At 39.9% G+C, this 27,752-nt stretch overlaps 2 protein-coding genes across 2 annotated transcripts; one reads left to right on the top strand and one right to left on the bottom strand.

The window, feature by feature from the left end:
- Nucleotides 1-102: 102 nt before the first annotated feature.
- On the top strand, nt 103-15,561 carry mrrf (mitochondrial ribosome recycling factor). The gene is made up of 7 exons (XM_079551892.1): nt 103-190; nt 1,220-1,387; nt 1,471-1,623; nt 8,200-8,318; nt 12,223-12,314; nt 14,682-14,841; nt 14,921-15,561. Exons 2-7 carry the CDS (start codon nt 1,222-1,224, stop codon nt 14,996-14,998), a joined length of 768 nt encoding a protein of 255 aa, XP_079408018.1. The 5' UTR covers nt 103-190; nt 1,220-1,221; the 3' UTR covers nt 14,999-15,561.
- Nucleotides 15,562-23,247: 7,686 nt separating this feature from the next.
- LOC306959991 (uncharacterized protein) lies at nt 23,248-27,378 on the bottom strand (the record flags this gene model as incomplete). Its single annotated transcript, XM_079552249.1, has 10 exons — nt 23,248-23,858; nt 24,068-24,161; nt 24,246-24,296; nt 24,480-24,548; nt 25,166-25,279; nt 25,600-25,863; nt 26,142-26,238; nt 26,441-26,706; nt 26,804-26,861; nt 27,256-27,378. The coding sequence occupies 10 exons, from the start codon at nt 27,376-27,378 to the stop codon at nt 23,384-23,386; spliced, it is 1,611 nt and encodes a 536-aa protein (XP_079408375.1). The 3' UTR covers nt 23,248-23,383.
- Between the last annotated feature and the right edge of the window lie 374 nt (nt 27,379-27,752).

Below are 27,752 nucleotides of genomic sequence, written 5' to 3'. Positions count from 1 at the left end.
GCGTTAAGTGCGGCTTCCTAGGACTGCAGGTCCATCCACACCGCCCCTCCGGGGAGCTCCGGGGAGTGTTTTCAACTAGGACTGTGCGGCAAAGCCAGTCGTCGCAAATTTATGACGTACAAGCGGTGCAATGTGTCTTCCTCGCTTTTCTGTCTGCTAAAATTCACTTCATAGGACATCGATCTTCAGAGTAAGTATATGCTTTTAAATATATGTGTCTTTCACCTACAGTATGTCGTAGCCTGCAACTTAAATACGTAGCAAATACAAAAAATCTATAGATCACATCCGTCGTTGACCTTCAAACACGTATTTCTGTTATGTAGCCTCATGTAAACTATGCTGATATTGACACTAGCTTTAACAAGTATTATTTATTCACTTAAGTTGTAGTTAAAATCATAATAACTTTAAAATACAGATGCAATGAAACACCATAGGAGCAAAAAAGTGCGTCTACACATATGTTTCTGAGTAATAAAGCTCTTAAGATAACACTGTAATAATGAAGCATTAATATGATTAAATATATATATATTCTTAAACATTTGCAGTCTTCATGTTAGGAAGCACCTTCATCTAAGCACAGAAGCTGGTTAGACCAAGAGGAAGTATTTTTTCAGAGGGATATCTCTAGGATTTCACTCTGCTGAACACCTGCACTTGTGTTTTATGCTTGACTTTCTTTCTAAAGAGATCTGTCACCATCCCATAACTGAAACAGTCCGGTCCACCGCTTCACCTTTGTGTTCAGGCTGTTATTCTGAGGTGGTAATCTCATGTTTGCCTAAAATGTTTGCTTGCCATTGTTTGGCGGTAGCACATTGTGGAGGTAGTGAGTGTGTTTACATCTCTAATATAATAATAAACATAAAAGTTGATATTTACCTTTTGTTCTTTTGCTCTGTAATAAAAAGGCACATCAGGGATTAGTGTTTTGGTATTGTAACAATGATAGATTGAATATCTATTGTTATTAATTGCATATAATCTTTCCTGTTCATGAAATAGAATCAGGGTTACCCACATAAAATATTTTTCAATAGAGGGTGCCATTCAGTAACCTCTTGGTCATATTTATTTATTTATTTTGTTTAACAATTTTGTGCTGTGAATGAAATCTTCAGGCTTCTAAAATGTTTCTATGAAAAGTGTGCCTCCTGCTGATGACTGGCTGTCTATTATCAAGATGGTAATGCTTCTTTCTTTGTCTTTCCAGTCATGGCAGTGAGTGTTAACCTGCTGCGTCCTCTGCTTTGCAAGCCCCTGTTGCAGCAGCTACGGTGTCCTGTAGTGGCTGCCAGTAGATTAAACACAGTATCTCTGTGTCCCAGGACAAGTTTACCCTCAGCATGTTACCGTTTTTATGCCACTAAAAAGGCAAAAGGTTTGTTGAAATATCTGATAACATCTTTAAAATATTATAATCTGATATGCATTGTATATCATTATTGCCTTCTCATCCTCTAGCCAAGGCAAAGGGGGCGGCGGCTAAAGTTAGTATTAATTCAGCCCTGGTGGAGGACATCATTGATCTGAATGAAGTGAACATGGACATGAATGCAGTTCTAGATGGTCTCAAAGAAGACTTTACCCGAAACCTCAGCATCAGGACCTCCCCAGGTTTGTCTAAAACAATTGAGTCCATAAATGTGTTTTTGTGATTAATGAAATAAATATATGTACAAAAATACTGTTTAAATAGAACAACACATTAGCTCGACGTGATTGTCTGCTGCACTTTCAATGTTGGACAATTTTGTTTACAGTGGGAACCAGATGTTTACACTGTATAAACAGACACATATGCTTTTTTTTCTGTCTGACGTGAAACCAGAATTAACTTTTCCTTTTTTTAGGTCAATTAGAATTTAAAAAAATACTTCTACTTGCCATTATTTCTAATGCCAGAGGAATGAGAGATCGAATTTTTCTTTCTACAAAGTCTGATGTTTATTTACACTAAGATTACTATACCTTTTAAACAATTTTGGAAAGTCCAGATGACAATGTCATGTCCTTGGAAGCACAAGTCTGGTTCACCCTTGGGTGCAATTTCAAGACACTTGAAGGTCCAGGTCCATTGGTTCAAACAATTATACTCAAGTATTTAAATATTGAAATGTCCAGCCATCAAATAGATCAGAAAGAAGGCGGGTTCTGTGTCCCAGAGATGAACGTGCTGTGTCTGAAATGTGAATATCAACCCAAGAACAAAAAATAAGACCTGGTGAAGATGCTGAAACTGGTAACAGTTTAAAAATTGAAATAAAAAATTATCCAGAATGAAACGAGTACTGTACAGACGTGGGCAGGAAGAAGCTCTTACTTCAAAAGAAACATCAAAAATCCAGTTTGGAGTTTGCAAATAAAAAAAGGATAAAGACTTTAATTTTTTTATGACATCAGAAGAATTTTTTTTTTTAAATTGTTTGGCCATAATGACCATCGTTTGGAGTAACAAGGGGGAATCTTACAAGCCTGAGAACACCATCCCAACTGCGAAATACGGGGGTGGCAGCATCGTGCTGTGGGGTTGTTTTGCTGCAGGAGGTACTGGTGCACTTCACAAAATAGTCTTCATTTTTCATGATGTCATCTATGTGGAAATATTGGAGCAGCATCTCAAGGCATCAACAGGAAGTTAAAGCTTAAGCGCAGATGGGTCCAAATGGATGACCCAAAGCAAACTGCCAAACTGGTTACAAAGAGGCTTAAGGAAAACAAAGTCAACGCTTGGAAATGGTCGTCACAAAGTCCTGATCTCAATCCAGGCCCTACTCGCACGTGGGTGCGAGTGCATAGGGTGTCCCAATTCTCCAGAATGGTCTTTCACCAATGTAAGGGCAGAGCTATAAAGGCATGTGGAATGGACCAAAATTCTTCCCAACTATTGTGAGAAGCTTGTAGAAGGAAATCTAAAACATTTGACCCAAAATAATACAGTTTAAGGACAATGCTACCAAATATTAATGAAATTAAATTTATGTAAACTTTTGGCTTTGTATAAAATTATTTAAAACCGTGTAGAAATTTCTGTCTCTCATTCTGCTTGAATTTAGCAAATGGAAATGATTTTTAAAATTCTAATTGACCTAAAAAAAAAAAAAGTCTATGTAAACATAGGATTCCCACTGTGACTGATCTTTACATTTTACATCATATTGGCTCTACTATAAGGATTGTAATTGTGAATATTGAAGGGGCTATCTAAAGTTAATACTCATTTTGCAAATACTACAAATTACATAAAGTACATTCATTTTGTATCTACATGAGATTAAGAATTTGGTTGGTGGCGGTTAGCCCTCGTGCTTCACAGCAAGAAGGTCCCAGGTTCGATTTCCACCTGGACGCTGTGTGGAGTCTGCATGTTCTCCTGATGTCTGCATGGGTTTCCTCCGGGCACTTTCGGTTTTCCCTAGCACTAAAAACATGTACAACAATAGAGAGTGCGAATGGGGGTCCAACAGATGGAAACTAGCCCAAGGCTACAACCCGACATAGCATGTTTACATGCATGTATCCATGTATGTTCATTAACATGCACTGTCCTGACTAAACAATAAATAAATACATGGTATTCCAAAAATATTAGATGTTAGAGCACTTATGCACATTGTCAATATGTGCACCATTTTGTTAGAAACTTCACAAGCACCTTCTTGTGACCTCACGTTGACCAGAGGTTGACCTCTATTTCCTCAACTATATCCAGGTCACGAAACTCTGTCTCTGGCTTCTAACACTTGAGGGTGGAGAGATCTTGTGTCTAGTTAGAAACAGAAGGATACTTTTCTGGTGTTTGTTTGCACTATGTTTTTGCTTTGCAAAGATGTGATTTTTTTTCTCAGTATCATCAATCTCTAGTGAGTAATAAGGATCCCCTTTCTCTGTCTTATATAAATCTCACTACATGAACATTTTTTTCATCTTTCCATTTATCATTTTTCCCCTGTTCTTCTGCCCATTGACCTCAGTTAGTCTCTGAATCATGTTCAATCCCTCCCTTTGTCCCTCTATTACATCCACATTTAGGTATAAACAAACTAAGAAACATCTTTTATTATTATATCAACATTATCTGGCCTGTAGAAGTTGCTTTCTTTTTGAAATTCGACAGTTAAACTTTACAGATTTTTTTTTTTTTTTTTTCTCAGGAGACAGCACAAAAAAAGTCAAATTAACTAAACATGCATAATCATTATACAATTCAATTAAAAGTGAACAGTGCAGATCAAATTGTTTCAATGTCATATTCATTCTGGATTTGAACATTGTCAGAGCTGTTGAGGCCTGTCTCAGACTGTCTCTGGGACAAGCAGGCGGCACAACCTGAGCTGGTTCATGTGGCACTCGCATGTCAGAGGCCATGGAGAGAGTTTGTATTTTCTGGTTCTAGTCAAGGCTCTGCAGCGTTCTGGCCCTATTGTTGTGGACACTTAAATTCCATTCAAAGCTACAACAAGCAGTCTATTCCTTTATCTAATTAATATAAGCACAGTTTGGATGGACTACTAATTTAGTTCAAGCTGCATATCTTGTATTTCCTGTTTTGTTCCTTGATCCCATTCCCAAAACACAGTCTCTCTTTTCTGAGCAGCTGTGTGATAATCCGCGGAGGCAGCAGTACTTACGGTTAACGGCAGAGATGAGATGGTGGAATGAAATGACGTCTGTTTCAGTCTCATATGACAATGTGTGTGTGTTTCTTCCACAACCTTCTCATCTGGCTCTAATTAAAATCATACCGTACTTTTGTGTGTGTGGATATCTCTTGTGTGTCATCAGACATGCTTCTACATACTTAGGCTCGCTGTGTGAGTATGTATGTGTGGTATAAAGCTTTACTCGGACGCGCAGTGAAAGGTTGACGCTATGAGAATAAATTATGATGGACAGAATGTGTTTCTGTGGTAACATGATGTAGACTAAACAATCCCCAAACAAGTAATCATGTCATTATCTTAAAAAAAAAGTTATCTAGGAGTGATTGCTGTCCAGAATGATTGTCTGGGAATTTCTGGGTGTGGACGGCTAAACTTTAAAGCACTTGGTTGTGGGAATGCCACCTGACGTGATCAAGATCTAGACTTAATACTGGCTCAATGATTTGGTCACAACATATTGGATGGGAAATATTCCATCCATGCCAGACAAAGTACTGGTAATTCAGAGTAATTTTATCAACTATTCCTTTCTATTCTTAGTTGGGGATGTAATTATATAGTTATAATTACAATTCCATTTAGAAGCTAGCGATACGGGAAATGCCAGATTCCCACACGGCTGGCATGATCACTTATTATGGCACAGCCAGACTACAGAAAGATGATTCTGCCCAGCGGTACCAGGCTGTTGATCTGTGTGGCTCAAACCTTTTGTAAGTCACATTATAAAAAATAAAAAAAACATTTGAAGACTTGTGCAATCAGATACAAGCATGCCATAGTGCCAAATGTTCACATCATAAAGAAGAGCTGTGTGGCTGTATACTTTTACACCATTTAAATATTAACTATAAAAATCATTTTTCTATGTAAACGTCCAGCAGCGTTTCATGTATGGTAGAAAATATAAACGGCAACTATCAGCCTGAAACCTTATTGTTAGTTACATTTAGAATATGTGATCAACTTTGTTACAAACTCCTCCTCCCTGCATGAGGCCTATTTATACAGTTTGATGAATTTGCACAGCACCCTACTTTTCAATATAGGGGTGCAGTGATTGATCATAAAGTCATATAGAGCCAAACAGTGATGGCCATTGATACAAACTAATTCTTCGTACATTCTCTATTTCCATTATTGTGATTTGATTTAAATAATGTTCCTCCCATTTCTCTATTGCAGGATTCATACATTTGGTCGCATTAAGGCTGGCGTCCCTGACCTTTTGTCGTTGAAGAGTAAATGTTTTTGCCATCATAGCGTGTGTTGCAAAAAAAAAAAAAGAGCTTGTTGCATCGTTTTCACCCACATTTTTATTGAGCGATCGATGATAGATGTAGATTCTAAATTAATGCAATTTATTATGGGGGTGGACTTCACTTTGCCACCGCTTAAAGCTGTACACGGGCGTGAAAGGTGCATACAATTAATTTGCTTGAATAATTTGCGCTTGCAGGAGGGATAGTGATAGCTAGAAATGAGTTTGGCCAAAACTTTACATTTAATATTTTGAACAGGAAAAATCAGCTTTAAGTTGCTAGAACATAGATATTTGGAGAGTTGTACTAAATGTGGTTGTTTTACATCTATTAAACTAGTAATGATTAAACAGCTCTCTGCATTGTTTCCAAATGATAATTATTTATATTTATATCTGTAGTGAGAGTTAGAGAACGAGGCAACTATTGCCTTTGGCTCACCTCAGCTTCACCTCCTGCTCCAGCACAGAAACACTGACCAGCAGCGTTCCAGTCTGCACTGGTGCACAGGGAGCACTGATGTAAGACAGAGGTGGAAGAAGGAAACAACTGCGTCTAAGGTTAGCCAGAAGGACGAGAGTGACAGAGCGACTGAGCCAGCGAGGTCCACTGCTGCGGGCAGCGCACCCCGTCATCTCTCACTGGCGACACATGGGAAAGACAAAAGGCAAAAAATGGATCTCAAATGTGCCATTGTTTGTGTATTTCAAAGAAATCTTTGTTCTAATTCAACTTGTTTGACACTTGTTAAATTCTTACAATACTTAATGATAATTTTCTTGTGCGATTTCCTCCACACAGAAACCAAGGTCATAAAAATGTCAGTGAATAAGAAACAACATTTCTATTCAGGGCATTGTCGGGTACGGAACATAAATGATCTCTTTATGCGGATGATCTGTTGCTGTTTGTGTCTAAGGCTGAGACGAGTATCCCGTCTATTATGGAGCTTCTTCAAAGATTTGGAGAAATCTCTGGGTATGAATTAAATGTACATAAGAGTGAACTTTTGCCATTGAATTGAACTAATGCGCCCTTAGAAAATATTGCATTGTCATTCAAGATGGCTAAGCTATAGTTTTATTTATCCCGGAGTCACTGGGACAAGGAATTTTAGAAATAATTTTGATAATTGACAGGTTATGGTTGAACACCATTTATCTAAATGGCCACTCATTCCACTTTCATTGATTGGTAGAGTTAATGTTGTTAAAATGTCTGTGCCTTCCCAATATTTGTACTTATTTCAGTGTCTTCCGTCTGGAATGGTAAAAAAAAAACTGTTTGCGTAAAGACCATTTGCATAAATCTAAGCAGATGGTGGTCTGGCTCTACCAAACTTCAGATATTATTACTGGGCCGTTAATATCTGCTGTCCGTCAGGCACAGTGGGCCATCGTGGGTCGAGTTGGAGAAACTGTCTTGTAGTTGGTGCAAGACAACTACAAGACAGTTGTCTTGCACCAGATCCTCTGTTACTACATTTGCGTATTACTAACCCCGTAGTTCATAATTCAATTATAATCTATTCACAATTTTGAAAATGCTTTGGTCTCCAAGATATGAATCTCTTCAGTCCAATAGTAGTCAATAACTTTTCCCCTCCTTCTAAGTTGCAACATTTGGTTCAGACAGGGACTGAAAAGCTTTAATGACCTCTTTGTTGGGAACAAATTTGTTTCTTTTGAGCAGCTCTCTGGTGTATATCACTTACCCCTACCATTTTTTTTTTCCTCAGATATTTACAAGTTAGGCACATCCTGGGATTCCCATGTAATTGATGATGTGATGTCTTTCAACCCAACTAAAAATAAATCTGTTTCTTCAATGTTGCGCCTAATTTGTCGCTTTGATGCTACCTCTATGTCCGCTATTAAAGGGGCTTGGGAACAGGATTGTCAGATATGTATCAGTGAAGCAGAGTGGGCTGACGTTCTGACCAAATTTCATTCAACCTCAATGTGTGCGAGACACACAAACTCATCTCCATAAATCCAAGCTGACCAGGATGAATCCTAACATCGATCCAAATTGTCAGAGGCCACTGTAATACATGTTCTGGCTCTATGTACTGTATTCTGTCTTATATTCTTTTTTGTTGTTGTTATTTTTATATATTGTTAAAAAGACAAACACTAAAAACATTTGTGGGAAAATGCAATTTGCAAAACAAAAAGGTAAATCAACAATGATTTCCTGTATTCATTATAATTTCAAAGTCTAGTTTATCAGTGAATAACATGCATGTGTGTGTGTGCCCTGTTTAGGAGCTCTGGATCACATCGTGGTGACAACTCAAGATGGGAAGTTCCCTCTGAACCAACTGGGCCAGATCTCCATGAAGTCTCCACACATCATTGTGGTCAACATGAGCAGCTTTCCCGAGGTGAGAGAACCCTCTCCCCCTCTGTGTCTGTCTCCCACGGACAAACAGGCAGAAACTGAAAGCTTTATCAAAATAATCCTCTCTGGAGCAAGAGTGATCCAGTGCAGGACTGAGATGAAATTCAATCTGCCTCTCTCTTGCACTAAGATGCTAATTGATTGATCACTCCTGCAGCCCTTTGTTCTGGAGTGAAAGATAGCTGCATGTGTATGTACAACTGCTGAGATGTGGGCACTTGAGCATGTGAGTTGTCACAGAAAGGGAAATGACCTCATTTTACCCTCAGGTTAGGAAGGAACGGATTATTTTTCTCTGTTTGACCCCTTTCGCTCCCACTTTTTTATTTTCTGGATGGTCCCGTGACTCGCTCTGAAGTAATCACAGCCACACACAAAGTCTGAGCTGACTGTGCGGTGCTCGGGTGAAGCAAAGAAAGTCTTACGTTTCATTTGAGCTACTAAAAAGCTTTGGAAGTATGTTATAATAAAAGTAATAGAAATTAATTTACCCTTTTCTTTTCATGGTCTTTGAGGCATGTAAAAACATTACTGTAACCACGCGTTTTATGGAAAAACTTAAGCGCCCGTCCCCTCTGCTGCTGTGTAGGTCAATGAATGCATCTCGGGCCACACATAGAGACAAACAGTATTGCGATGTCCCAAGCGCTACAAGTCCTCACTCAGTAACCAGCACTAATCAGCTTTTAATGATGCCTATCCATTACCAAGTGTAGCAGCAGCATTGCCATTGTTTTCCATTCATTCATTAAATGTCTAGGGAACACAGTGGAACTAGCAGCAAGTGGCACTTAATAAGATGTTTTCTTTTTAGGGCTGTGCAATTAATTAAAGTTTAATCAAATTTGGATGTTAGTTTCAATTTTTAATCAGCAGCACCATTGTGTGGCAGTTCCAGCTCATTCTTTGGACTGAATGCTTTTTTGTTAGACACGTGGGCCATATTAGGTCCTTTATAATGCTTTTCTGAGAGGTTATAATTATGAATAATGTGTCTGGAGAATACAACTTTAGATATTATAAAATGTAATAGTCGCAGAGAGCACCCACTCCTCATATTCAGCACATTCAGACTCCGCTCTGAACCAGACCCGTGGTGTTTGATGTTGCATTTCAGTGTGATCCCTCTTCCTCTCCGTCATATTAACCAGAAGTTTGCCTGCTTTGGCTTCCCAGAGAGTTTCCCCGTAACCACCAGAGCAGTCTTTGGTTGGAGGCAGGAAACAGTGATGAATACGATGCTGAGAACAATCAAACATAGGTACGAGTTGAATTTATCACGCCCCATTCAAAGAGGACGTCTGGAGAGCACGCCGCGGCTCCGGATGAACTTAAGAAATGAGATCTGCTGAATTAATCTAATGCACACAAATAGATTCCTTTAATCTCGCTGCCATAGAGTTTCCCCAGAAGAGGCCGGGAGGAGCTGTCGAAAAAGCCAGGGCTGTAGAGGAGACGGGATATCGGAAATGAAACGCTGTGTTGCTCGTGTTGCACATTTGCAGCCTTTGTAAAGCCCAGCTCAGGGAGTTGTCATGCGGTTTGTCGACACGATTTGAGCAGGGTGTCTGTTAAAAATCTGGCTCCCTTCCCTTTGGACCTGCGTTTAGTTGTTAGTGTTTTGGGAAAAGAGCCTGTATTTTATATGGACATGTGTTGCATATGGAGCTGTTGTTTTAATATTTAGTTTCCTTTTGATCCTGTTTAATGTTGGGATTTCCATGAGCGTGTAGAGCACAGCTGCCTCTCTATTCTGCATCAGTCGACACGCACCCAACACTTCTCGTCTAATCTGTAATCTGTAAGAAGAAGGCAGATGTGCTGTCAGACGGGGGGAAGTAGGCTGCTTAATTTATTTTTTAGGTTTTTGTAAGAGACTGTGAAATAAAGTTTAAAACAAAAGAAGGATTTGTAGATGCTATATTTTAATACACTTTAACAGAGTAACGTGAAGGCGTGATGATGAGGATGGGTGTTTCTCCAGGTGCCTTTGTGAGTGATACGTGACATTGAGTGGTTGGTAGAGGTCGGGGTCTGTTAACAAAGATGTGGTCTTTCAAACTCATGATAAGCTCATGATATTTTCTATTCATCGTCATGGACCTGCATATACCTGTACCAACCTTGAACCGTACATTTACAATGCAGTATTCCTATTATTCCTTCCTAAATGCAGTATTCCAGAAGCTAAATCAAACAAAAAGTAGCTACACTGGGTTTAGTCTGGAACAAAACTCTACAAAACATTTAAAACCTGGGACTAAACCAGAACTAACCCAGAACTAAACCAGGTCCAAACGGGGACTAAACAAAGAAGCCAGGTCCACATTTGGGATAATTCTGAGCTTCACAGCAATCAGAGTTAGCCAATCAGAGGGTTCTTTCTAAAAGGAGAGCTTCAATGGGATTTCCCATTGAGCTTCTGGCAGCTCTGAGGTACAGAGGGAAACTACAGGGAAGACCTCATTGAAACACCTGCTGACTCTCCCAACATTAAACACATAACACTGGGTTTATCCTGACATTTAATACCTAAATTACCTAAATAAATGTTGTTTGATTTGAATTTTTGGGTAAAGTTCATCTTTCCTTGTAGTCAATGAGGAGCCGCCACTGGTGTGCAGTCACGCCTTAGTCTGCTCCAAGGGCAACTGTGGCTACATGTGTAACATACTGCCACTGAATACGGAGTGAATGGAAAGTATTCTCTTGTGAAGCACTTTGGGTGGCTTGTATCATGTGAAAGGCACTGATAAAGATTCTATTCGTTTACAAATCAGAGTTCTGGGGCATAAACTTGTGGACATTATGGACTATACTTTTGCCACCAATACAAAACATGCCCCTAATGACCAGCTAGACACAGATGCTATTTAAATCTCATGCCTCTGCCTTTAGTCAACATCTCCATGAGCTGGAGACGTCCCCGCTCTCAGTAAGGTCTTAGAAGGTCTTAGAAGACTAGGGCTGAAACAACTAATCGATTAATCGACAATTAATCGATTACTAAAGTAGTTGTCAACTATTTCAGTAATCGATTAATCGTTTTCTAGTAAACCCAGACTAAAATAGAGCAAAAAACACCTGACAATTATGTATTTTGGATGAAAACCTACTTTGTTTTTAAAGTTAGGATCTGCAGTGTTTTGTACATTGTAAATTTCATAAATATCTGTCTTTGTCTCATCCAGTCAGAAAGCAGAATTAGCATGATTAATCGATTACCAAAATAATCGTTAGTTGCAGCCCTATAGAAGACCCATATATTGACCCATCCTTCGATGCTTGTAAGGAGCTGTGGGCTGCAGCATGGCGCCCGGGATTTGGTCTCCAGATGTGGAGTCCGGCTGATGTTCATAATTACCTGGCTGAAGGATTAACCTATTGTGCATGTTTTGGGGGGGATGGGGGAAACCCATCCAGACACTCACTTGCTGTGAGTCGAGCGCGCTAACCACTCACTTGCCGCCAATACTTCACATTGCAACATTAGACGGGCTGTTTGTTATTTTTACTACAAGCCCATGGACTCAAAGAAAGATTTAATTCGACTTAATAATTACAAACAAACTTGAACCACATCTGTGTTTGTGCTCGTAACCATGTATTATACACTGCACAAGCAGACTCTGGATGGGGGTCAGCAGGGGTCAGCGCCCTGCCCTGCAACCTCTCAGTCCTGTCCCAGTGGGCCCAGGCTGACAGTGGCCCAAGGCGTTTCCACACGCTGCAGCCTTTGTGTGTGTGTGCGTGTGTGTGTGCAGCACCTAATGACTGCCAGCTGGGGTTGTACCTCTACGTACCTGCGCCTTTCAGCACAGCCCATTGGTTAAAGCTAAGAACACACTCATATATCTTTGTGCCACGTGTGTCTCGTGTGCCCCCAGGCGACTGCGGCGGCCACTCACGCCCTGAGAGAGAGCAGCATGAACCTGAACCCCGAGGCGGACGGGACCGTCATCAAAGTGGCTGTTCCCAAGTGAGTCTCTCCCAAACTTTCCCTTCGCTTTTCCTCCGTCTGACTTTTCCAAATTTCCCCTGGTTTATGAAAGCATTAGGACTTCAAATACTCCTGGAAGTTTCATCAGGCCATTAGCGGCTGATAGATTGGAAATGGTGCCCTAATGGCCTTGAAATTAAACTGATCCCTTACCAGACAGAACATTTTATACCATAACGCAGCCGTCTCCATTAAACAATAGTATTTAAATTATGTTTTGGATAAAAATAAATAAATTGTCCACTGCAACAAAATGACAACTTAATTCTTGATCAAACACAGGTTGATATTTCTTTATTGTTTTTCTAAATTATTATTTTTAATGTTAAAGTGAAACAGTTTCCACATCCTGTAGCATAAAGGTTTTTAACCTCTTAAGCTAATTTTCTCCAGTTTGGCTTTACCCAAATACAAAAAGCGACCAATGTAACAAAGTGACAAAAAAAAGCCGAAAAAGCAACAGAAAAACACCAAAAAATGGCTAAAGGGTTAATAAAGGTTAATACAGTTTCTAAAATTGCCAAAGGAAGGAAGGACATTGAGATTCACCACTGAACCACCCACAAAGTTATATTTATTTGTAAACCTGTTCCTTGATTTAGCAAATTCCCACAAATAGAATTAGCAAATAACATTATGTATAAATAACATTATTTCCCCCATTATTGTCTCTATGAGCCTTTTTGGTCATTCATAAATTCGCCCATCACTTCCAAGACTTACAGTGTAGCATTTCAACTTAGCATAAAACCCAAAGTTTTTTTTGATAGTTTGCGACACACTTATTTGCTTGAGTTTGTAGTAGTTTAGTGTCCCGTCATTTTGCCGTGTGGGTCTTTCTTGACGGGGCGCAGTTGCAATGTCCGTTACAAAAATGACTTAATCGAGAAAATATATTTAGTACACTCATTTACAAAAGAGAATGTGACCGCATTTGCTTTTCTCCCCCCAATATTTGCACTTTGTAATACTTTAAATTCTCATTATATTTGACATAGTTTCATAATAATACTTCTCAGTCGAGGAATAATTGTTTGAATAATTGTGATTTCAGTTATGGCTCAAATAATCTTTATTGTTAATCTCCCATAATCGAGCAGCGCTTTAGTGCCAAGTCAAAAAGGTGGCTCAAAACGATCTGTCACTCGCTCACGTAAACAGGACTTGTACATGTAGCTGTGTGTGTGTTTGTGTGTGTGCGTGTAAGTGTGTGTGTGTGTGTGCGTGCGTGTGCGCATGGAGCAGCAGGTGTTTGTCTGGCAGAAGAGGGACACGAGAGTCAGACCGCTCTCCCCTGCAATCAGCCTCGGCGCGCTCCGCTCCCAGCCCCATTTGCATTTCCAAAGAGAAGGCGCTCCTTGATTGGCCCTGGAATCGGTAATTAGGCCGTATTGTTTGTGGTAAATACGCGCCGCACTTGGATTGTTTGCAAATAGTCCGCGAGGCAAAAACAACGAAAAAATGCCAATTAAAGAGAGCGAAATGGGGGAAATGGGATTTGTGGAGTGATTACAAAGTGCAAATACACACGGAAAAAAAACTTGTTGGAATGGCTGATGTTTTGGTGCGGATTCAAACCCTCGGTGTCCAAACATCAACTCCAACTTCGGCAAGTGGCTGATTAGTGTTCAAAAATGTAATTATAAGCGACTACACTTTTAAAGTCTACCTACATTTTTCAAATAGAAAGTATATATTTTTCTTATATATTTATATAAATACACAATAATATATAAAAATGTGTAATCTCTGTAACGCTACTATAGAGCATTGAAATAGATACAGACAGCATCTCTGAAATCGCCCATATATGGTCATTTTTTTTAAGCAGTTAAGGGGGAAAACAATTTGGAGAAAAATCTAAACTTTCTCCAATTTTTCAAAAACTACTTAAACTAATTCTGAAATCTGAATATAGTTTTCTACTAAATAAAAATACAATGACATGGACATGAGGGAAGTGGTTCAACAGCCCATAAATACATAAATAACGGAGAATGCTAACGTGGTGCTTCATGTTAGCATCATGCTAATGCTAACACTCGCTAGTGCTAGCTACAACTGCCGTTTTTTCACTTCTACTGAGCAATCTGCTGTCAATAAACATCCATATGGACACGATTTAGACTTTATTTGTATCTGATAGATATGTTTATATTTGGCCAGAAAACGGCTAAAAAGAGTGAAAAATTGTGTTTCCCAAAAGATTCTATTTTCCCCCTTGGCGAGGCCACGCCCCCTTCTATGACAAGATGCAGTCTGTATCTATAAGATCAATGCAACAAAGTGCTGCTTTAATAATGTTGTATAGTGCAATATCATCGTCCTCTTTTTTCTATTTCGTAGGGTGACACGGGAACATCGAGAAAACCTGTCGAAACTGGCCAAACAGTTCAGCAACAAGGCTAAAGACTCGGTGAGGAGAGTGCGCAGCAACGCCATCACACAGGTCAAAAAGGCAAAGGAAGGCCACTCTGAAGACACGATACATCTTGTGGAGAAACAGGTTCACCATCTGCTCTGCTTTACCTTTAAGCCTTTGTGGACTTTCCATAAAATGACATGTTTGTGACCTTTCATTGCAGATCCAGCAGGTCGCAGACCGCGTTACTCTGGACATTGACAAGCTTCTTTCAGCCAAGACCAAGGAGCTGCTGGGCTAACTGTCACTGACAACTTCTCATAGACGGTTGTGGAGGACTTGTAGCCACGCGTGAGAAAAGGACAACAGAATAATATTGCTGGTTTTGGTGAACACGTTCCGCTGTTCCTTTGCAGATGCCAATCTTTCATCCGTGCATAAACAGAGACTGGCACGGACAGGCAGCAGGGACACAGCAGCGGTCACCTCCCTCTTGCCTTGTTACTCTTCTGTCTTCAAACAAACACCAAGGGAGGGACCAATGGACTTTTAATGGGATTTGTGGGCCTCCCAATCAAACCCTGTGCCACAAGGGCTGTCTGTTTATGTAAAACAAATGCACCCGTCTGAATGGAAACTGACAGAGAGCTTTTCTCGGTGGCAAGAGTGAGAATTTTGTAGAATTCATGTGAAACAGTGTAATTAGCTCGTTGCCAAACATTTGTTTCGCATTGATGCAAAGTCTGCTCATAATGCAATGGAAAAAAAATGGCCTTTGTTCCTGTTCATTTATAATATGGTTACATCTTAAACACAATAAAGCGGAAACTGACATTATTGATGACATCCATTAAAGGAGCCCACCATGCGTCATCTCTCTCTGTTTTCCTTTTTCTATTGATCTTTCTTCCCTGCATTTAGTCTTAGTGTGAATGGACTTTTCCTGTGTACATACCTATAAGCTCTGGCACGAATAAAAAGTCCTGTAGGAAATGAGAGAGTTGATGGTCTGAAATAGATTCTCTTTGAATGGTGTACAGCTACATTTTATTGCAAATACTTATAACACATGTTGATCTTTATCCGCTGCTGTTTACACCAGTGCGTACCTCCTCGTATTATTATGTGGTGAGTGTCTTCATCTCTATCATGGTTTGTTTTTCAGTTTGGATATACTTCCTGTGCTACTGCTCGCAGGCAGCCCACACGACGACAGGCCTAAATCACCAGGTTTGCCCACACACTTGCTGCACGCTCTCATTACAGCTTACGCCACTTTGACTTGAATACTATTAAGCAGATACAATTTTTACTGGAGAACGATGACTTTTGTGATTGTCTGTCGTAAAATAGGAGCATTTCTACATATTGTGGCTTTATTACATTTTCGTTGGCTCCGTGTTTTCTAAATGGTTTGGCCTTAATGGCCTAAACAGACTGGAGTCATTGGATAAACAAGAGTTTAGGAGAAGAGTGGCTGGGTCTGGACAGAGGCGGGCCGTGGTGGAAATGGCAGGTTTTTGTGGTGATTCTAGGTCCATATGTCAGCAATTTGAGGGCATTGTGTACCTTGGCCTAAAACAGAGGCTTCATGATCGATGGAGGGGTGAAAATCTCCCAAGTCTCTGGCGCAGAACACAGGCGAGCACAAGGAAATTGCTTTCAGCTGATAGCTTCATTTCAGTTGACATTTATCAAGTGAATTACCCCTGTTCCTTTCAGATGTTTACTACAAGCGCCGGCGGTTGACATACAGTGTGTGTGTGTGTGTGTGTGTGTTGGCATTTGTGTGCCAGCACCAACTCAACAGAGCTTCAAGTGTGTGAAAGTTCTGATATGTCCCTTGGCCCTTCCTCGTACAAATATACAAGTTCAAATTAGTTCAGTAAAGTTTGGATTTGATAAGTGTATTGTACTGTTGCTGGTGCACTGAAGTAGCAGTTTAACACCGTTCCTCATCTCCATAGAGACCGTCAGGTACAACAGCATTTCCAAAGTCTAGCAGACGATAATGAAGAGCAGTGTTCGTCTGCCGTGGTGCTCGGTGGTTTTTACTCGTACGCAGCGTCACTCGCCCAGTCCCAGGGAGTTTGAGCTCTCCCAATGTCCTTTAGTGCTGTCGCTGTCCTTTTTAGTAAAGTCTGCAGGTCTACAATATATTTTTTTTATCATGGTTGTTGCATTATTTACTTTTTTTTTTTTTTAAAGCTTTGCATACTGATAAATTAGCAGCCACATTTCTATGCAAAGGCAAAAAGAAATAACTCCCAGGGAACGATGAGCACCACAACAGTTCTATTTTCCTGATTAGTCTTGATCGATCGAACTCTAGTGTCCTTTAAGAGCACATTCAGAGGCCGAAACAATTACCTCAAGTGCAAGTATCAAAGGAAACTCTTAAAAGAAAACAAGATAGTATCTCATTCACCTAAGAGTTACGCACAAGTTCGGATATAAAGGAACACATGATGGCAAATACAATGATAGAAAAAAACGCGTTGCATCTCTGAGTGAGGAGCTTGTCTAAATTGTTGCTCTCATCTCACTTCCTCCGGCCTCTCGTTTCCCATTCTGGACAATTTGCCTCTTGGCATTCTCTACTTCTCAATTTCTCTTTTCTTTTGATGCAGATTTTCCTCGAGCATTGTATTATTCATGAGACTTTTGAAGTAGTTTTGAGAGAGCAGCAGCGGCCCCCAAAAGTAGACCCGGCGAAAAGACCTGTATTACACTGTACATCTATAGTCGGCGCGGAGAGTGCGCGCGTACCCAACGCTATAGGAACAGGAAACGGAGAAACTCGACTGGCGGCGGGCTCTCTCCTGTGATTACGCCGCTGCTCGAGTCCCCCAGCTCCTGTGTCGCCTCTGCAACTAGACGGTACAGCACTTTACGCACACACGCCTTTTTTTTTCTCCTTTTGCGCACAGACCCGGCGCTCTCCTCGTGGCCTCTAAAGTGTGCAAGGAGTCTTTCTTGAAGATCTCATCAAGCATCCAATCAGTGGGTGAATGCGAAATCTTCTCTTGCGATGTGATGATGGCGGGAAGGGAGGGAAGACGCGTCGGGGTGGGGTGGGGTGGGGTGGAGGGGGATCTCTGCATATGCAAATTGGACTTAAAAATGTAAATGCCTGGATGTTTGTAAGAGCATGTCTGACCCTTCTGAGGTGTGGCGACCGCGTACTAAAGAATACGCGCAGATTAGCCTATTAATATTTATGCGCGTAATTGGTGGCTGCCAGTTTGCGCTCGGCGTTGGCGAGGTGGCGCCGGAGCGTCAATCCAGGTGGGCGCGCTCTTACCGGGGCTCTAACAGGGAAATGGGCGGCCATTTTAGGAGGAAGCGGGATATCCTAATAATCAGGTAAACTAATGCCGTTTGCAAAGAGCGTTTCCTTCCTGAGCTCTTGGCGTGTCAGTCATTCGGCGAATTGCCCCTGTCTGGTTTGTGAGCCATTCCGACTCAATGACACACATACCCTCTTCCTCCCCTCAATTTGAATAGAGGACCACATACCCCCCTCCTCCTCCTCCTCCTCCTCCTCCTGGTTAGCCCCCTGTACCTGGACCAACCAGGCACGCGCTCAAACGCACCCTCGCCTCCCGCTTCTCGAATGTGAACAAAGCGGAGCACAGTCTAAAGTGGTTAAACTGTCATTTCAAATTGTCTGGACATTGTGATTACCGGCATGGGAGGAATTACATATTTAGCTTTATGTCTGCGGCGATTTCCTTTGCCCCCACCCTGATCTGCAGGGAGTAGTGCCCTCGGCATGATCTCAAGTGACCGCTCCTCTGAATGCTGCTATCTGTGAGGAGTTGCAGCCTCCACCAGCAGACGAGCATAACTAAGGACACACAAAGGAAGGTGTCTCTGAATCCAAAAATAAAGAGTCGGGAAGAACATGAGATATGACATACTTTTTCATAAGTAAGTTTAATTCTTCTAATTATTCAAATCTGTGGTTTTCAAATTTCTGGTTTCATTGATAAAAATAAATGAAGGATGTTGGGCTAAGGCAATGCAGGAGGAAGAATGAATCGAATTTGCTGAAATTAGGATCGTCCATATAGAACAGAAACATGCAGCACAGTGAATAATGAATGGGAATGTAATCATGTTGCTTCTGCTGCATCTTCCACTATTAAAGACATTTATTTCTTGGTTTCAAAGGCACAATTTTACGATGATAACTGTGTGTCTTAAGCGTTACAGTATATAAAACGCTGCACTAATTGTCCTCAAATCCACAGTTCTCCCGAAAGTCCTTGTGTCACTGAATCTTCCAAATGAAAACATTGGTGAGGCAGATGAACAAAGTGCCGCAGTTGCAGATGAGGCCTCTTAATCTGCAACCCAATCTGACGCAGGTCGAGTGAATCGGGCAGAGCTGAAGCGGCTGAGTCCTGAGGGGGAAGGAAGTGAAGGTCTCAGGAAGCAGCGCTCAGAGCTTTCACCGATCATATCCATCACGAAGCGGGCCGCACTCAGATCCATCACAGGGCGCTGTCTGCAGGCCCGGCCCAAGGAGCACACAGTCATTAGAGGCTGCCGCTCTGCACTTTAACTAAACATCTTTTCCATAAAATAAATGCTTCCAGGTTACTGTGGGTCCCGGAGAACCAGGTCGCCCGGCTGGTGCTGCCACTCATCTGATCTCAATTACCAGGCTGAGGATAGAGGCCTCAGTCATGTGTTTTAGTCTGGCGAGGGGCATCGTGGGGATGACACGACATTTGTAGCTCAGACTTAATGAAGTAGCCTTCTAATATAAACTTGTCAATGGCCAGGATTGCTCTCGGGGTGACATCAGACCTGGAGGTTGTGTCGCTTTGGAGCCACAAGAGCTGTGTTGCAATCAAAATCATATTGGTCTGTCGTCACCGGATTCTGTGTTGCAGGTCGTCGAACGTATTTAGCTTGTAACCGATTGGATGGAACTTCACTGTTGAGCTCAATAATCTAAGTAACAAAAGAAAGATGAATACAATATAATTATAATGATAATAGATTTATAAAATAGAAATGCACTAAGTATCAATTTTCCACTTAATATTTCACTTTTAACCAATGTGATGGACTGAAGGTATTCAATTACGGATAACTTCAGATTGCTTTGAGTAAACTGCTCTCTTCATCACAAAAAACAACAACTTAGACCCACTTTAACAATTTGTGCAATTCACATGCAAATGTTTGAAAGAAAAATATGTACTTGAAATATTTAAATCAGGACAAATACTTATTAGTCAAAACAGAAGCGAGTCAATGTAAATTTGCTCAAAACATTCAATAGACACGAAACATTCAACCAGACAACATAGAATACATGGATTTACATTGGATTTATCATTTGTGTAAAGGAGGAAACCAGAAGACCAAAAGAGTGGACAGTTCAAAAGAAGAAGTAAAAGAAGAAGTAAAAAGTTGTGACCATAATATTTAGTCAAGAGTAAAAAGTACCTGGGGGAAATGCTATTTGAGCTGTGAGTACTGTTTGAGCGTAGAAGTCTGATTAATTCAGTAGTGGCATGAATTCTAAGAAACAAAACATGTAATGATGTCAGATTTTTTTTCTTCTGAAGAATAAAGTACATGAAACACAAACTACACCTATTTTATAAATCACATGAAGCTTTTGACGCTTAAAGATTTACTCACTGTGGAACGAGCACTATACTACATGCACTATACTATATGATAAAACTACTCCAAGAAGAACAATCACTTAAACAAGTTACTCAAGTACATGTACTTGAGTAGATCTCTGCTGGTGTGTGTGTGGCGGTGTGAACTCTGTGTGCGTTAACTTCCCGTTTTTATTGAATAATTGTTTCCCGATGCTGCTCTCTGCCTCGGAATATTAATTGCTAAAAGCTCAAACCACACTTTGGTCTCTGGTTAAGCTGAGGCTGAGTAGGAAGTGGGGTCCTCGCATGTTAGAGGGGTTAACTCTCGGGGAGGTATCAGGACGAGGTGGGTAGAGCAGCCAAAATAGTCAAATGAACACCTTGAATACTGTTTAATAATTTCAGCCAAATAATATGAAATGTGATAATTTGCAAATCTCAAAGGATACAGTATAAAAACTTAGCTTGCAGCTGGGAGAGCATATTTGTTGCCATCACAGAGTATGGTGTAAACACGGCGAAAAACTTGTTGCATTGTCTTCACCTAATTGTTTTTATTGAGCATCACGGGCGTATATGATTAATTTACTTGAACAATTAGGATATGCAGGAGGGATTATGAGAGCTATAAACAAGTTCGGGCCAAAACTAAAAATCAAACAAAATCACAGTGTGAACAGGAAAAATGAGGCACCCCTGCTTTAAGACAGGTCGGACTTAAAAAAAATCTCGCTTCTCAAGTTGCGTTGAAGTATCGTTACAACAGCGCCATCTAGTGTTGCCAGTCTGTTGTTACAAAAAGCCAAACATTACTTGGTCAAAAGGCTGCTAGATTTAAATGCAGTATGAACAGGTGGGTAGAGTAGCCAACATTATTACTATTTTACTTAAAGGAATAGTTCATTGTTTTTACACACTGAGATATGTTCTTACCTGAGCTTAGACGAGTTGATGGGTACCTGTCTGGTCTGGGTGCGTGCCCGTGGACGAGCGTGGTCGCACAAAGACCAGACTGGTACGCATCAACTCGTCTATAAGCTCAGGTAAGAACATATCTCAGTGCGTAAAAACAGTGAACTATTCCCTTAAGTAGAAATAAAACAGTAGTGCCTCAAACAATTACTCAAGTAAAATAAAAAAGTACTTGGAGAAAATGTTAATGTCTGATTTATTGTAACTGACGCCGTGCACACCACAAAATACATCTATTTTATGTATAACAAATGACTAATTAGCTGCTTGTATATTTACTCACAGTGGAAAAAGTAACATTATTTTTACTCAAGTAGGAGAACAGATACTTCATTATGATTTTACTCAAGTAAAAGTAAAAAGTATTGTATGATAAAACTACTATAGAAGTACAATTTCTTCAAAATGAATAATAATGAAATAGTACATGTAACTGAGTACTACCCACCTCGTTGCCTTCAAACCAAAAATGACATTATCCTGAAGTAAAGCCAGTTTGCATCTCAGCCTGACCTCTTTATGGCCAAGCTGGTTTATTATTACACTGGGTAAGTAAAAATACTTTTTGTGACGTGTTTTAAGACAATTTCACTGATTTAGAGCATTTTTGAAACTGAAAATGACATCTGTTTCAGGTCAAGGTTTTGTGCAAAGTGGATTAAAGAAAATATTGATACATTTTCCATTAAATCTGACAAATAAAACTATGGACAAAAGATTATAAAGACCGTACCGTTCGGCAAACTTTGGAAAAGAGTTTACCTGATTGAGCAAAACCAATGTGATTTTTGGACTCTCACAAAACTGAGGCACAAAATTATATAAATGTTATTAAAAAAAAAATTCATCCAGGTGACATAAATGCTTTAGAAAAAATACATTATTTCAACTGTATGATGCAGTTGGATGACTGTTGGAACGTTTGATAGATACAAGATCGAGTCAAAACTCAGAAGTCCAGTCGAAATATTTTTTTTCTTTCTAAAGCATAAACCAATGTTATTCATGGCAGATCCTGGAACAACCTTAATGTAACTTTATGGGACCGATATTTACCCTCTTTTCCTTTTTTACCACAACCTCCTCAAGTTCATTTACCATGTAATACTGTGCTCTACATTATGATTTGCAATGTTGTGATGTACAATGTTGTTTTTCACCACTGTTTGAGGCAGACAATTTCAATTCTCTGTGCGGTTTTTACATTTTTAGATATATAAATTGAACTGAACTCGATAATTACACAATACAGTAAGATAACTCAATAATTACACAATACAGTAAGATACATCATTGTGTAACAGTTTCACTTATTTCAGCTGCTTTCTGCAACGGTGGGTCGACAGAGCAGCAAAAATATTTACTGAATAAAAGAGTTAGTTTGAAATAATTGAACTCCGGCAGCAGTAAAGCTGAGATAAAGCTGCGATAAAACTGTTCCAAGAAATTACCTGATTACTCGGCATCCCTTTTTTCAAGGGTATAATATTGAAAGTGCACTTCCCTGTTACCAACAACTGCCGTGATGTAACAATAAACCAGCAGAGTGAGTTAGTCATTTCCTTCTTCCTGAATGAGTGACTTATAACTTTTCCTGTATTCCTTGTCGTTGTCATTATGCTGGTAAGAGAACACCCCAGGCAAATCCTGTAAATAACAGACTCAACTTGACAGATATCCCACTTAAAATACAAAGCACAAGGCGTGTAGTTTACCGCCTGTTACACAATATTGTTGTTCAGCCTGCTCTCCAAGTTTGTGAGAAAAAACCTGAAAAGTTTTATCCCTAAATCAGTTGCTGTAGTTTCCAGAATGCTGGACACAAAAGGCCAGTTTATGACTTAGTGCATTCTGTACTCTCCAGTAAAGTGTACAACTGAGAGATAAAGTTTTTTTTATTTTTGCATTTGATCTTTATTAAACAAGAAGGTCTCTCTGAAGCTTTTTATAGTTGCATCCTGGCCCCAGAGAGGCCCCTATTGTGCTATACGCTATATATAATGCTATACAGGCTATAGGCAGAGGAAAACCTGCCTCATGCAAAGGTGCAGAAAATGACATCAAAGAAACAAAACATTTCTTTATGCAGTAGAGCTCTGTTGATTCTGCCTTTGAACTCCGACTATTGCTTCTGTCCCTAAAATGTCTTTAACTTTAGAGTGTTCGGCGCTGGATGTGATGAGGACTCTGCATCGCGTTCGATCCGACAGAAGCCTCTGCAGCGATTCGTCAAACTGCAGGTTTCCTTCTTCGTATCCATCAACTATCAGCAAAGTTTCGTCGGTCAACATAGTTCTCAAGTCGTCCTCTGACAGAACCTCTTCAAGAGACAGCTGCTCCATTATTTCATCAAACAAAGTGCCATTTGCTTTGTGACCATCCACATAAACAACAAGTTGAAGATGGCTGAGGTCAAGGAAGTTAGACACAGGCTGTCGAGTCCATAAAGAAACGAGCCTGCGAGCCAGTGTTGTCTTTTCATCTCCTGTCGATCCAATAAGTAACAGCGCGTCTCTCTTGGGCACTAAATCATGAAGATGGAGCTCCTGGCCATCACTGAAAAGGGACATTTAAGATTTATGCCTCAAAAATACAAACATACAGCAAATGTTGGGTTTTAAGTGTCCACAGAAATGGCTGATGTAATGATGGCAAAAGATACATTAAAAGTAGAACAAATAAATATAAAATGCACTTTACTTCCTTGCATATTTTGACTGTAACAATAGAAAAAGAGAACTTGTATTATGCAGACGTGTACTCACTTGTTGTAAAGTGTAGGGCATGGCTCTTCTACATCACTGTGATTCCTCAAATAATGGCCCTTAAGTAATGTCTTCAGGTCACTGCTGTTGATAGCTTGAATTAGGAGATGTCATTGTAGTTTATTGTCCCGTATTTAAAATGATTGCATTAATGTAATAATTTGTTTATTGAACATACTTGCATTCATCTTCGTTTTTTCTTCCTCATTGATTGTTTCCTTTGTCGTTTCTTTTATAATAAAAACAAATGCTTAGTCAGAAAAAAGTGAGTCATTTTGGACAATTATCCATTTTCTGTACGTGTGTCTTTGTCAAATGACACACAAGTTTGCTTTGATTGCATTGACAGTGGATTGATCGATCTACTGTCAATGTTTGATCCTAATCAATTTGTTTTTCACCTGATACTTACCAGCAGGTAATGTAAGGCCTCTGCCCAGAGCGTCTGCAAGGAGGTTTCTGGTGCTTGCACTCCTTAAAACTGATGAGACAAAAGCACGTTAACATCAACAACTACCAACATCCATAAACTGCGAGTCAAAACTCAATAATTGTAATTATGTATGCTAAGTAGGTAAACAAACAATATTGAAATTTGTGAAGCTACATATCAAGTTGTATTTGCCGAATTCCCGCTCGACTGCGAACCAGGCCGGGTCTTTCCAAACTAGATCATCAGTATAGATGTTACTACATAAATAAAACATCCCCCAATATACCACTTCTCCTTTTCTCTGCCAAGGTTATTAGTGCAACGAAAAGAGCTGGGTGACTCAGCATGTAATTACGGTAATACGGTATTACAATATAACTGTATAAGTCATTTGTATTGAGAATGTTGTTACATTTTGTTTCACTCTAAAATACCTGGAAAGTACAAAGGTTTGTGCTGAGCTGATCATAAAACACATAAGAATGGCCTTGGGTAATCCAGCAAGGAGGAAAAAACTAATAAGGAAATACTTGTCCAACCAAATATAGTTTGTTACCATGTACGTTGTGGTTTTATCTGTAAACAAACCCAACCACTAATTAAACTGTAGTAATCTAAAACATCTCATTTACAGACTGACAGTGTAAGTGGGAGAGTAGAAGTACCTTTATGTCGACACTTGAACACCACAATAATAAGAATAGTGAGTGCAAGAGTCACAGCTAAACTCCAAGCCACAATGATGGCATTGTTTTTTTCTGCAGGTGCTGGGATGTCATCTGCAAAAGGTAAAAAAAAACTTGGGTAGTTTTGGGTGCAACACTTCCTACCAACACATACATCACATGTGACTTACAATGTTCTCTCGCCACAGTGAAAAGTACCAAATATACCTATCTCTTTTTTGTTTGTCGCAACAAATCATCAAAACTGCGTGCATGTTACTTAAGCGGTCATGAGACCAAATAAATGTAGAAACACAAGTCACACTCATAGTCTTACTTGTGTCATACCAAGTGTAGAAATAATAGAGTCTATATTAAACTGTCCTTCTCATCCAACTGTTTCCATTTCATAAACTTCCTGATTACATAATTACCTGGAATATCAAATGTAGCAGCGTGGTCTGTGAAGCTGCAGGTGTAGTTGTTTCTGTCCAGCGACGTCACATTTATTTGAGTAGTGATTTCGAAAAGCTGGTCCTCAGTTGTTGCAGTCGTTGTGATAGCTTTACTTTTAAGCTGTTGTCCATTATTAAGCCACACGACTTCTGGTTGTGGAAATCCTTCAGACTGGCATGTCAGCATCACCTCTTCCCGTCCTGGAACCTTTTCTATCCTTCTGTCAATGGTCTTAAATGGAGCTGTGTAAAAAAAAAATGGAGAGTACGTGCCATGAGCAATACTGGAAATATCGCACACAGAGGATCATTTTACCAACAGGAATAGTTTCAAGTTCAATCTGGTGGTACTTAAAAAAGACTAAAAACTCCTTGCTGCACACGCTTACATATCAGACAGTGAAAGGACTTTTTTTTAAAGGCTAAGTATAGTTTTATAAAGAACGAGGCCCGAATAACTAGTCAAACCACAAAAAGTCATCAACAATATATATTATTAACATCTTTTAAAGTGCACTCACCAAATACAGACAAAGTCATTATTTTATAATCTGCTCCATCTCCAGTTTGCACAAAACATTGATACTTTCCACTGTCATTTATTTTGAGATTGGACACCTGTAAATAAAGAAGATATTAGCACATAGAATTTCCAATATAGTGTTTTCCTTGTTCTAATGTTTCACTTGGCACTATTGAGGAAATGAATACACTTTTTAAGACAGCCAACGGGAATGCCACAGATAAACCAGTCTGTCCTGGCAGTTTGTTGGAAAACTTCTAATAGCTTCACATTCAGTGTGACTAGATCAGTTCTAACCTGGAGTTTGGCCCAGCCTCGCTTTAGCTCTTCCTTCAGCAGACTTGCTCTGCCCACGTAGTCTGGGTGCTGGGAGGTTATCTGCTCCACTCCGTTATCCAAGCGGTACACTTCCCGGACATGACCGCCTGGGGCAATCCAGTGCCAGGTCACTCTGATGCTGGACAGAGCAGCAGGTGATGGAGGTTGAAAACTGCACCCCATCACAACCTCTGCTCTGAATTCAGAGTTGTACGAGTCTTTATCAACCTCAACTGTAAACAATCCTGTAGGGAAAAACCACACCCGTTATTATGTGTGACTTCTTGATCTTGAACGACAGGCAATATATATTTATTGCCACATCTTATAGCAAACACACACCTGCAGCAAATGTGGAAAACAACATCGGTACTAGCCATATAACCCGGGCCATGGAGACCTGAACACAAGAAATCACATGGAGATGAATAAGATGAATAAATTGGCCAGACAAATATTAGGAACAAAGCAACAGTGACTAAACAGTTATGCTGCATGCTGAAAATGCATTGCAGGCATCATGTAATATCCAATGAGTCACAAAGCATGTGGGGATTGATCATTCTATACTCCTTAAAATCTGAATAATCCTAAATACCTGGTCTTATAGCAGACACAAACACAACAGTTTAGTTTTTATCCTTCTTTTACCAGCTTCTACCAGTAAAACAAAAATTAATCATTTCTGCAATTTCCCACTGGTTTAGTTTGAGCATGCTGCTACCCCTGAAATGATCCTATTTTGAGTAGGCATGTAGAATAAGCTCAAACACCAGTATGAACAATGCTCTTACCTTGTGATGTTTGCAGCTCTTTGTGAGTTTCCTTGATCCTCGCTCTTCTGTCTGGCAGAAGTCACAGCGCACAGAGCTCTCCTCCCATTTATGAGCTTGCGCTTGGGGATTTCTCTCATTCATTCATATTCTTCAGCGCTATGGGTAATCAGGGCGCGCGCGCAGATTTACCGTAATCAATGAGGATGTTGGCTTGATTTACTGTCGGCACAAATCTCATCATCATTATTTGAAACTACTATCGGGGTGACTAAGAAACGTTTTTTTAACGTAATTACTTAATTGTAAACTCCCCAATTAAAGCGTGATGTTGTAGTTTAGTTTTGTTATTGGAAAGTCGTAGGAAATGATACCTCGGGTTAATACGTTTGAAAACTAACCTGTTTAATTACGAAACGCACTTTCCAAACAGCCAAAATAAAAAGACGTTCACATAAAAAAAAGAAATGTTGAAAAATAAATCTTGTTTTCTGTTATGTTCTCATCAATACATAAAA

The sequence above is a fragment of the Gobius niger genome, assembly GCF_951799975.1.
Source record: "Gobius niger genome assembly, chromosome: 2".
NCBI classification, from domain to species: domain Eukaryota; kingdom Metazoa; phylum Chordata; class Actinopteri; order Gobiiformes; family Gobiidae; genus Gobius; species Gobius niger.
This window is presented reverse-complemented; position numbering and strand designations above follow the sequence as displayed.

Excerpts from the sequence above, each read along its gene's own strand:
- mrrf (XM_079551892.1), top strand. The coding sequence starts at position 1,222 with ATGGCAGTGAGTGTTAACCTGCTGCGTCCTCTGCTTTGCAAGCCCCTG. Across the intron at positions 1,388-1,470 it reads TGCCACTAAAAAGGCAAAAG|CCAAGGCAAAGGGGGCGGCG; the intron begins GTTTGTTGAAAT and ends CTCATCCTCTAG. Across the intron at positions 14,842-14,920 it reads TACATCTTGTGGAGAAACAG|ATCCAGCAGGTCGCAGACCG; the intron begins GTTCACCATCTG and ends CTTTCATTGCAG.